Source organism: Protopterus annectens, chromosome 10.part0 (genome assembly GCF_019279795.1).
Source record: "Protopterus annectens isolate FY-2018-M chromosome 10.part0, PAN1.0, whole genome shotgun sequence".
In the NCBI taxonomy this organism is placed as follows: Eukaryota; Metazoa; Chordata; order Ceratodontiformes; family Protopteridae; genus Protopterus; species Protopterus annectens.
Window position 1 is genome coordinate 1,136,247,399 of NC_056744.1, and position 12,050 is coordinate 1,136,259,448.

Consider the following 12,050-nt stretch of genomic DNA (forward strand, 5'->3'; position numbering starts at 1 on the left):
TCCAAACTTGCTTTGGCTTGATACATTTACTGGTTTGTGCTCACTGAATTACTCTGTATCAAACGGAGCTTCTGCAGTGATAAGAGTAATGATGTGAATTATTAGAAACTTTGAATTTTCTGAAATTTGTAGCAGATGCTTCTTACCACAGTCGCTTTGTGGTCATGGAGTAATAAATACACATTCACACACACGTGTGTGTGTGTGTGTGTGTGTGTGTGTGTGTGTGTGTGTGTGTGTGTATGTATATATATATATATATATATATATATATATATATATATATAATTTTTTTTTTCCTGTTATATAACACCACATAAATGAATCGATTAAAATTAAATAACCATATATTATTTGTAAAACAAATAAGATCCATGATATAACAGCGGTATTTGGGGTTGTGGGTTGTCCTATGATTTACTAACACTTGGGGTTTGAAATTATATCACTTAGCCTTTATGGTCATGAAAAAAAATGCCACTGGTGACTAAATCTCCATGTAACTCACATCCAAACATGTTATGTTGCTGCACTGCATGCATTTACCCATTCAGGAACTGTTGCTCATTAAATAGTCACTCAGTAGCTTTGCCCTGCATTCTGTATCCAGTACACAGCTAGATCTCTGCTAGAGCCCTATATCCAGAGCAGATTCTAAAGTCAAACCACTAAATTGCAAAAGAACATTATTTGTACATAAGGAAATGTTGCTTTGAGTGAAAGGAGCATTTATTATTACAGTATTGCTGTTATATATGTGAATGACAGTATAAATAATCCATAATCTTTTATAGCTTTCAGAACAAAAAGATGCCCGGAATACATATGGACTGGGCTCCCTTTGTCATTGTCTGTTATATGAGGAAGCTATGCACTTAGTTGAAGAAGGAAAAGTTTACTGTCGAGTGTTAAGGTAAATACATACAACTGTTTGCTTAGATGTTTTGTATTTTATGGAGTTACTGCCATTTTGAAGACTGTATTTAAAATGTGGCGTGTAGTTCTCTAATTTTCTCTCCTTTATTTGATTATGTAGTTATTATGGCTTTTTAGATTGCTAAATGATTTCCATCATTTCAGTGGTTTATTGCAAAGGCAAAGGTTAGAAGAATAACATCCTTCTGTTCTTTTCAGAATAGACTGCTGCAGTAAAATTAATCTGTTAACCATTATAACAAAATTAAAAGTTATTCCTTATGTTTTCCTAGCATCTTAAAATGTGTACTACAGAAGGTGAACTGGGTAATGATTGCTTTAGAAGTTTTACTGGGAGCTGTTAAATGTTTTTTATAAGTATGCAGTCAGATTTGCTAACCTTGGCAGCAGCATCTTCATCCAGGTTTCTTTCTTACCAGTTTATTAACCCCATAGGATATACCTGATGATTAATATTAGTGCCTGTTTTTTATTTTGCACAGGACGGAGATGTTAGAGTGCCTGGGGGACAGTGACTTTCTTGCCAAGTTGCACTGCATAAGACAGGCTTTTCAGGTATTTTTTTTTTCTTTTTTATGCCAGATGTACTGGATAGCATTAAAACTCATGTGAGCATGAATACGTTTTCCACATCTCAGAATGCTTTATTTAAAGAAGCAAGTCTTAGAAACACTCAGTTATATTGTAAGTAAGTGCAGTATTCCTTTTCAATAACTGTGTCTACCACTGTAGGAAATGGATTTAATCTCAACAATAGATGATTGGAAATTTCCTATCACTCCTGGTTTGCGTATAAAGTCCTTTACCCAAAACACTATCCCTTGGATTACAGTAAGCAGTTTTATGTGACAAGCGGTCATATGCAGGATCTCTACAATTCAAAGACACGTTGCACAAGTAATGAGTGTCAGGCAGAAAAGCAGCTGGCAGTATATCCTAATTGCTGTACAATCAGATGATAATGAGCAGCAGTATTAAACTGAAGAGGGACGTGTATGTAAATGAGGTAAAATAAGTTGGGGGAGTCATTCAGAAGTGTATAAAGTATGCAGAGCGGTGCTTTAACATTAGTAGTATTGACCATAGCTAAATCCTTATATTCATGCTGGGGAATTGCAGAACTATGTTATGGATTGCTACAGCATTAATTCATGGCATCTGTATTAGTTTGCCGAAATTTATTTTCAGTGAACACGTATTCATCGACCCCTATTCAGCAGAAATCACTTTCGCAATTCACTGAATATCCCAAGGGCAAAAATGTAGTTGGCCACCTACACAACTTTGCCCTTTTGTCCACTGTAGTGCAATCTCAGAGTTCATATATATATATGTGGGTCCATTGTGCTGCGGGGCAAGTATTTCTTTGCCTTTGGATTATTCAAAGAATCACAAAAGTGATTTTTGCTGAATAAGGGTCGACGAATACATTTTCACTGAAAATAAATTTAGATGAACTAATATAGACCTAATTCATGTGTATATGAAACAGGCTATTAACTGTGAGCCATGGTGGTTCACTTTGTTGCTCTTGGAGGTGCTGTGTCATCCAACAATGCTTAACATTTCATGGACTTCAAGACATCAACAGTTGTGGACCAGTACTGTGTGGATTGGGGCACCATGCATGACCTGATAGACATATGTCAGCTTCATATGCAGTCCTATGGAAGTCATAGATTACCTATTGCAGTGCATACTAAGTTATGTGTGGCTTTGTGTATACTAGATACAGGAATCTTTCAGTTACCAACTGGGTACACAGTGGAGGTCTCTCAGGGATCTGCCTTAAGAATACCCCATCAGTTTGTCAATGCCATGTTGCCACATGTGGGGGTGCATGTGTGGTCTCCATGTATCACAGAGGAGACAGCCACCACCATGCAAGGCTTTTGTGATATAGCCCACTTTCCTGAGATAACTGTGGGCCATAAATTGCGCTTAACTGAGAACTTGGAAATTAGGTATGTGTACTGCAAAAGGTTATCACTTCATCATCTGCTAGGTAGTCTGTAGTGTACAAGGTATGATCTTCAGTGTGTATGCAGGCCACCCAAGTAGTTAACACCTCTTCCTCATAAAGCACACATGTGACTTTTATCAACAATCTGTGAAATGTGTCTTCCACACAGGACATCTTATTGGAGATGATGGATATGCATTGGAGCCCTGGCTGATGACATCCATCAGAAATTTACAGATTGAAACAGATCAGGGATGCAACTAGTCTGTCATAAACCAGGGTCATTGTAGAGTATATGGTTGGGCAGCTGAAGGTATACTTTCACTATCCAGATGTATTAGGTGGTGCCCTGCAGTATGACCCTGGCACATGTGCTAAAAGTATTTTCACTGAGTTCAGTGCTACACAGTCTAATACTTAAGAGACAGTTACAGCAGATGTGACAATTGCAAGAGAAACATCTCTCAGCACACCAGGCAGTGGAGGCTTGGGCAGTGGAGAAATCATTGGAGTACCCAGCATCAGAAGATGAAAATGTTAGACAGAGACGGGCACAGTATGACATGGCACTAGCAAAGATGCAGTGGCTTGCACACAGCTTCAGCCCCCATAGCACAATATAGACACTGCAGTAAAAGTGATGCATGCAAATCCAGCACAATTGTGCTTACCCATGCACACTGCCACACTGTGCATCAGACATGGGCAACCAAACTAGAAAGGGAAGGGCACAGTTATCATTTGCACAGGTGAGGGACAAAGCACAAGTGTGCAATATCTTCCACATGGAAATGTGAGAGTGCTTTACAAAATTAAATTTTCCTTATGCAGTGTGTGTCAGACATGGGCCTGCATGGGATTATTAAAGAATGTTGTATGGTGGGAGACTGGCAGTTCTGGTGTGTGTGTGTGTGTGTGTGTGTGTGTGTGTGTGTGTGTGTGTAGCTATGGAGGCTGTGCTGTAGTGGTGTGTGTGTGTGTGCTGAGATACATCTTCAGCTGTAGTTGTAACACTGCAGCTTGATTTATTGGACAGGTCCAAGGCATGCATATTAGGTAGCTGGCCATCCTGTGTGCACCCCTGCTTATAAATGCAGCCTCTGCTAGGAGTTGCATGAGTAGAGCCACAGGCCTAGCTAGATGTTGATGTGCTGGGTGATTGTCACCATCTGTTACCAGATGTGCCACTGCCATAACTGGCATGACTCCAGAGATGCTTTCTTCTGTCTGTAGTTACTTCCACAGCTGATGCTGCTGTGAAAATTCTGGTGCAGCCAAAATGGTTGCCATCAATGGAGGCAGTGGTAGATCAGCTGCATGGGTGACACCTGCCACATGGCATACAAGCCTGTGAAGACACAGCTTCAGCCAGTATGTGAACAGTGGTAGCTCCAGGTTTATTTTCTTGCTGGTGCACAATAGGGATACAATAGGTGGCTGGTGGGGCATGTAGGGCATATGAAGCTGAAAAGAGAGGCACAGGGAACTAATGGCTCTGCTGGACAGAGGCACAGGGAACTAATCTAAGGGGGCAGCGAAAGCCAACACATTCTGGCTAGGCTTATAGATGCCCTTGGGCAGATAGCCTAGTACTTACCTATGAACCATTGTACAGTAGAGTGTAGACTGCATTGTAACCATTCACCTTGAATCCACTGTTAAACATTAAAGACCATTTCCCTATATTTCCTTATGGAAAAATAATAAATACAACAGTCGAATAACATACATATTGTACGTATCCTGGCAATATGCACAAAATAGAAAATAAATGTGTCACTCTGAAGGATTATGGTTTGGGTTAAGTGTTATTGGGCTGCAGTGCAACAATTCAAGTAGGTAGCTAACAACACAACAGAAGTGGAAGAATGGAACAAAGACGTTTGTGCCTCAGGAATAAGAGAAAAACAATCTCATCAATCTCATACACAAATTCAGGAACAGCTAGTCGTGCCTCTGTTTTGCACTGATCAGAGATTAAGATTTAATTTAAAACTTGTTTCAAATTTTACAGCAAAAACACTGGCATCTATTAACTAAACAAACAAAATACTCTCACTTTGAAAACAGATTTAGTATGAGTAATAGTAAACTTCTTTTCCCTTGAAACTCAAATGTATTTAAAATGCAAATGGCATCACATTAACCTACAAAGAGGCCTGCTGAGATTCTTTGTCAAATAGCATATAGTAAATCACTAATTTGAAGCTATGTGAAGGGTGCAGCAATTCAAAAGACAAATGTATTACTTATTTGCTAACAGCCTGGGTTAGCCCACTGGACATGCGTCCCTTTTCTGGAGCAGCCCAGTAGTACTGGCTGGTGAAGTGAACTGGTCAGTCACACAGAAGCCAAACACAGGCTGAGAGAATCAAACCCTCTACTACAGGAAGGTGCTCATAGCCTTACTCATCTGCATTAAGTGCCAAACTGTTGTAATCCAGACACAGCGAGAGAAATTAAAAATGTCTTCAAAGTTAATACTTCATGCTGTCCAAATTATTCCCAGCTAAATAAACACACAGCATTCATAGTTTCACAGGTATATATTAGGCTATGACCCCTGGGGGCTTTTGAAGCCCAGTCATGCATCTCAAATGTCTGACAAGTTCTGGTACCATTGATAGTGTAAGCAAGGGATTGGGACATGCAACATTTATAAGCAGGGACCTGAGGAGATGAACCATTTACAGTCTGCCTGTATCCATTTGAGGTATAATTGCCAAAACTAGGGGTGAATTTCCTGTTCCCCATCCAGTCATCCAAATTACACTTGAATTGGGTTAGGATGGAACTCTGCTTCACATGGATGGAGATACTGTTCCAGGGAATGGGTAGTCTCTGGGATACATGCCTGTCTCTCCAACAGTTCCTCTTTATATTTTAAGTGACAGGATACAGGGATACAGTTTAAGTGTTCTGCATAGGGCTATTTAGATACTTACCAAAGGGGACATTGTACTCAATGATAGGGCTGATGAATGTTGAATACAGTGGAATAATGACCTCCTTGGATGCAGATGCCATATCTTTGTTTATAAGCTGTGCAATACAGAATGATTTCCTCACTACTGTAGACCTGTGATGGTCAAAGGCTAGATGAATGTCTATGTGTGTCCCCAAGTCCCTAACTACTATTGAGTCTTAAGTGTGTGTTGTCAATATGGTAGCTACCAGAGAGTGGCTGACTTCCCAAAGGATACTATTATGTATTTCTTGACATTTAGTTGTAGTTCATGGCCCTGACACTACTTAGTTGCCCGTGTCACCCTTCTTGGAGAACATTAGTGAGGGATTCTATGACTGCTCCTAATTTGCAATTATTTGTAAATGTAGTCAGCCAGAGGCCCTTGACATTGGCCTTGACTTCAGAGAAGTAGGTACCAGGACTCTGCTGGTGACTGGCCTCTTTACAAGGTGGGATCCCCATTCTAACTTCCTGGGATCCTGTCTGTGAGCCAGCTGGCTATCCACTGGGGGGTCATTAGAGTTTATACCTAACCTCTTGAGTTTGTCAACAATGCCGTGGTAGGGTATTTTATCAAATTATTTTGGTAGATCAAGAAAGACAGTGTGAACCATTTTGCCCTTGTCCATTGACTTGTTGACCTTCTCAAAGAAGTCCACAAGGTTGAGTAGGGATGACCTGCCATTGACAAAACCAGACTGGGATGGGTCCAGTGTCTGGAGCTTTCCTATGTTATTATTGATAATTTCCATATAATTATTTCTGTGGTTTTGCATATGAGACTAGTGAGACTTATGGGTCTGTAGTGTCCAGGGTCTGTAGATGGCCTGCATTTGTGCAGAGGGATGATGGTTTCCATTCTCCATTTGTGAGTTACAAAACCTGTCTGAAGGCTGTGCCTAACTAGTGACTGCAGAGAGCCTGATAGGTTGTGCTTCACACTATTTAGGAGGCAGTTTGAGATACTGTCAGGGCCAATTGAAGCAGTGTTATTGACCTTAGAGCATTGAGGACCTGATACATGGATTTGGGGTACTTACATTTGATGGTATTTTCTGAGGGGAGCCTGGGGGCGAGTAATGTTAGAGCTAAATTTGTCTACCAGTAGATGCTCTATATTTTCTAGCTTAGTGTAGGTAGCTCCATTAATAAAGAGATCTGCATACAACTGTGTATTGCCTTTGAGGTTGTGAACATAGCTAAAGAATGCCCTGTGGTTGTCCTTGGTCTGAGAGGCCAACTTTACCTCAAATTTGGCTTTGGTAGTCTTTATTTGTCCTCTTAGTTCATCTAGTTTGATGAGAGCACTTTCATCCTGCTGGGCATTACACCTATCATTTTTTTTGCCATGAGTGTCTTCCTTCTGTTATACAGCTTATTGATGTTATGATTCCACCAAGGTGTCTTGTTTTTTGAGTTAGTTATATACTTATTCCTAGTGGGTACAGCTGCCTCTCTGCATCTGTTGACATGTTTGTTTAGGGTTTCTGTGAATGTTTCCAACTAAGCAACAGTGTTCTCAGGGTTGGGGGAAGGGTTTGAAATTTTATCAAGTTATAATAGCAGGAAATAAGCCTTGGAGTAGTTCTCCAAACGTTCCAGGGATAGCTGGGGTTCCAGGTTTTATTTTTACTTCAAAGTAGGCCATTATGTGGTCTGACCTTACCAGAGAGGACATTACACTAGTGGAAGGGGGATGTGTGAAGCACTCTGCAATATCAGTGTGAACCAGATCCAGTATGTTTGCATCCCTGGTTGGTGTATTAGCAATCTAGTCCAGGGAGTTTGTGTGTACAAAGTCCAGGAATCACTGCCTGCACGTTTGGTTTCATATATGATTCCCAGTTAATAGAGGGATAATTAAAATTACCCATCAATATGGTATAGGATTGAATGATGAGTGTCTCCAGTATGCTCAACTATGTCTTGGACTTCCTGGATCATAGAGAGGGACCTATAGCTTCCAAGAAAGTGATATGAGATTTTTTTGCCTGTGGTGATTTGAATGTGGAGAAGCTCAAGTGCATTGCCCAGTTTGACCAGCCTTGAGGTATGCTATTTTTTATGTAAACTGAGACACCTCCCTCTTTATTCCTTGCCTGTGTAGCAGCTGATCTGAAGGTGTGGACGACATTATAGCCTTGCACTTCTGGGATGCTCTCTGTGACTTTAAACCATGTCTAAGTAACTGCACAAATGTCTGCATTCTCTAGGGGGAGGAGAGCTTGTATGAAGTGGAGTTTCTTATTTAGACTGCTAGAATTAACCAGCTTTAGATTTTCTTAGTTTTGATTTGCTGTGTGAAGGATTGTCAGGTTGTCACTGCCTAAAAAGAAACTATGGGAGAGGGCAATGTTTTATCTAATATTCTAAAGCCTAGAGGGGAAAGGCAAAGCAGCGTGGTCTGTTGACCTTCTCCTTCCATGCTGGCAAATATTGCACCCCCTTAGTATGACAACAGAAACTAAGTCAGTTATTAAAGTCAGTCATCTTCTGTTTGTATTGTGGCATTATCCTTGGAGAACAAACAACAAAAAGAACTGATGAAAACAACAAAAGGCAGTGGTAATCTCCCAAAATAAGTTTATATTAGTGCTTTCGTTGACAAAACATACATCATCTTCTTCAGACATCAAACATAATCAAATCAATACTTAAATAGCATCCCAATTATGACATTTATTTATTTTATTTTTATTTTTATTTTATTTATTTTACATTTGTTGACCGGGCTAGTCCAACTGGATACATGTCCATTTTCAGTGGAGGCCCGGGGAGAAAAGCTCCATATGACAAAAAAACACACAGGAGATAAGAATACAAGGTAATACTTTCAAGGTCACATAAACAATAAAACAGGTTAAACAGATAGTTTAAGTAGTTGAAACATTCTTGGGTAGTTGGAGTACTCTAACTACAAATGAAGTCCCGTTGAATTATGGATTGGATAGGTAGTAGCTGGCTGTTTGCTGCTAATCAGGATTAGAACATGGGCATAACCAGTTAGATTTTAGTACGCCTTTGAGTTGTTTTTTGAATTGGTTGAGTGAAGTTTCGTGTCTTAGGTTGTTTGGGAGGGCATTCCAGGATTTTCCAATGGAGTTCGCATAGAGTGCTTCACCTCCTGAATTATTAGCTTTAATGGTTTGGATTTGAAGGTATTTGGAGGATCTAAGGGATTTAAGGTTAGAGTATGGAATGAATATTTTGGTCATTGCGGGGGTTTTGTCAGGATGGTGTATAGTTTTGAATGCCTCAGTAAGTTGATTAAGTTTAAGAGTGTTGGGTAGTTCTAACCAGTGAAGTTTTCTAAGATTGTTACAGTGGTGTGTACGATAGGGCATTCCTGTTATAAATCTAGCTATGTGGTTATAGGTAGTAGATAGTTTGTTTAGTTCTGTTTTATTAAGGAAGGAGAAAATCGGTGAGGCATAGAGGAGTGTAGAAAGGAGGTGAGTCCTAGCAATGGTTAATTTCGTATGTGGGGTTAGGAAGTTCTTAATTCTATACATGGACCCAAGTTTCTTGTTTACCGACTTAATGGTCAGATTAATGTGAGTGTCAAATTTAAGCTTGTGGTCTAAGGTCACACCAAGCAGTTTGGTGTGAGAGACAGGGTCAATTTTGGTCCCATTATTGGATATTACGTGAAAGTTGGGGTGATTGGAGGAAGGAGAATGATTTCCTTGAGGGGTGGGAGTAGTAGGGAAAAACAGGAGTAGTTTGGTTTTGGATGGGTTAAGCAAGAGTTTTAGTTCCAAGAACCATTTTTCAACTAGGGAAAACAGTTTCGGGTGGCGATTTGGCGTTTATCGGGGGAGTTGTCCGAGCAGATCAGTGTGGAGTCGCCTGCATATTGTATGCAGGAGGCTCTGGGAATAATAGTGTGCAGATCATTAATAAATAAAGAGAATAATAGAGGACCAAGGATAGATCCTTGGGGAACGCCGATATTTGTGGGGAGTAGGTCGGATAAGCTATTTTCCCATAGCACAGCCTGATTTCTATGAGAAAGGTAGTCATTAAACCAATCTATGGTATTCTTGCTAAGGTAGTATGCCTCCAGTGTGCGGATCAGCTGTTGGTGATTCACCATGTCGAAGGCTTTGGAAAGATCAAGAAAGAGCGCCGAGGTTATTAATCTATTGTTACGATTGTGGTTTACGGAGTCAATAAAGGAAAGGAGGGCAGTAGTTGTGCTGTGATGGGGGCGAAAGCCGTGTTGGGTGTGAGACAGGAGATTGTTTCGAATAAGATGGGTAATGAGCTGTTTGTGAATGCAGCGTTCCATGATTTTTGCTAGTGGAGATAGTATAGCTATGGGTCTGTAGTTTGATGTGTCTGTGGAAGATCCACCTTTATGGAGAGGGATGATGTGGGAGATTTTCCAGATAGAGGGAATAGAAGCTTCTGATATGGTCCGGTTGACCAAGATAGAAACAGGGTAGGCTATGGCCTCAGATGCAATTTGTAGGTAGGAGGCTGGGAGTAAGTCAGCCGCTAAGGTGGTTGGTTTGAGTTTATTTAGGAGGGTTCTAATATAGGAGGTAGGTACGGGTTGCAGGTTGAAGGCAGGTTGAGTTTGGACTTTGGTTGAGGGTGTATCCAAGGGGGAAGTGGAGAGTTGGTTGGCCAGGGACTGAATGGTTTCTGTAAAAATGAATTAAAGGTGTTGGCTATTTCTCTAGAATCTTTACCAATTAATTTTTCAGGGTAGGGGTGGTGGGTTTGCCTGGATGAAGGAGGTGATTAAAACCGCCCAGAATTTCTTGGGATTATTCTGGTGTATATTTTGGAGGTGGCAGTAATAGTTTTTTGTCAGACAATACTGCTGATTTGGTTGAATTTCTAAGTTGGAGAAACTTGATGCGATCTAGTGGGGTTTTAGAGGCTCTCCATTTATGCCAGGCTTTGTCTCGATGTTTAATTTTGGCTTTAGTGTCCTTTGTTAGCCAAGGTGCAATGCGAACCTTAGTTTTAGTGAGACGCTTAGGAGCGCATGAGTCAAGTATTCTTAGGAAAGTGTTATTAAAATATAACACACTATCATCTAAGGGTAATGTTTTTAGGATGGACCAATTACATGCCTTAAGATCTGCAATGAATTGGTCCTGGACAAAATTCTTACTGTTCCTGACTAGTCTGGGTTGTGATTGATTTGAAGTAGGACACTTGTGCTTAATAATAAAAGTAATCAGGTGGTCACTAAGGTCGTTGGGAAGGGTCCCGTAGTATAATTCATTGGGGCCTTGTTTGTAAGTATCCAGTCAAGGATGCTCTTTTTGTTGGGCACTGCCCAGTCTAGTGGGAGTTAGAATATTCTGTGAGAAGCCATGTAAGTTAATGGGGAGAGGATTAGGGAGTTCGGAATAGAGGGCCCAGTTTATATTGACATCCCCTAGGATTATCGTTTCTTGGGGATAGTTGGTGGCAAGCCAACTAAGGATTAGTTCTAGGTTTTCAATATTTTTGCCTGGCGGTAGATAAGTCACTATGAGATTAATACTTTTTTTATTATTAAGGCGAATCTTTAGGGCCATTAGTTCAAGGTTGTGGGCTTTTGGGGGTTGGAGTGGGTTCATGGAGATGTTCAGGGAGTTCTTGAACATAACAGCTATTCCCCCACCTTTTCTGGTTATTCGATCACTCCTAAGGATGCTATATCCAGGTGGGATAATTTCTTCATCCTTAGTGCATGGTTTAAGCCATGTTTCTGATAGACACATGATGTCAGGGAAGTGAGTTGCAAGCAAGGCATGTAAGCTGTGAATCTTATTATTAATACTTCTAAGGTTGAGATGGAGGATGCGGAGGGAGCCCACTAGGTTTCTGGTATCTTTCAGTGTTTTGGGGTCTAAGTCAGAGTTGGGACCTGGGTTGGGGTGGATATCACCACATCTTGAGATAGATTTTTTTAAGTAGTCAAGTATTTTTGGAGTTTGACTAATAATTTTAGGGTATGTTATGTTGAGGGCACCCTTGGGTGGCCAAGGGTAGGGTGATTTATTTTAGGAATCAGGCTTTTAGCATGGTAGTGAGATGGAGGGACGGGTTTGGAGTGGTTATGATAATGAATGAAGGTGTGATCGTTAGAAAGATGGACACCTGTTAGGGTTAGGGTTTCATATCTAGTTAAGAGATAGGAAACAGTAAGGAGTAATAGCATGGAGGGAAGGGTAGAGA

The 12,050-nt window shown here is 40.5% G+C and overlaps 1 protein-coding gene across 3 annotated transcripts in view; it reads left to right on the plus strand.

Moving 5' to 3' along the window:
• MIGA1 (mitoguardin 1) overlaps positions 1 to 12,050 on the plus strand; it is a 1,154,615-nt gene that overhangs the window by 945,541 nt on the left and 197,024 nt on the right. For all 3 annotated transcript variants that reach the window (XM_044085862.1, XM_044085860.1, XM_044085861.1), the window contains 2 exons: positions 795 to 913; positions 1,419 to 1,491. In XM_044085862.1, the coding sequence (XP_043941797.1) occupies positions 795 to 913; positions 1,419 to 1,491 (192 nt within the window). The remainder of the gene's footprint in view (positions 1 to 794; positions 914 to 1,418; positions 1,492 to 12,050) is intronic.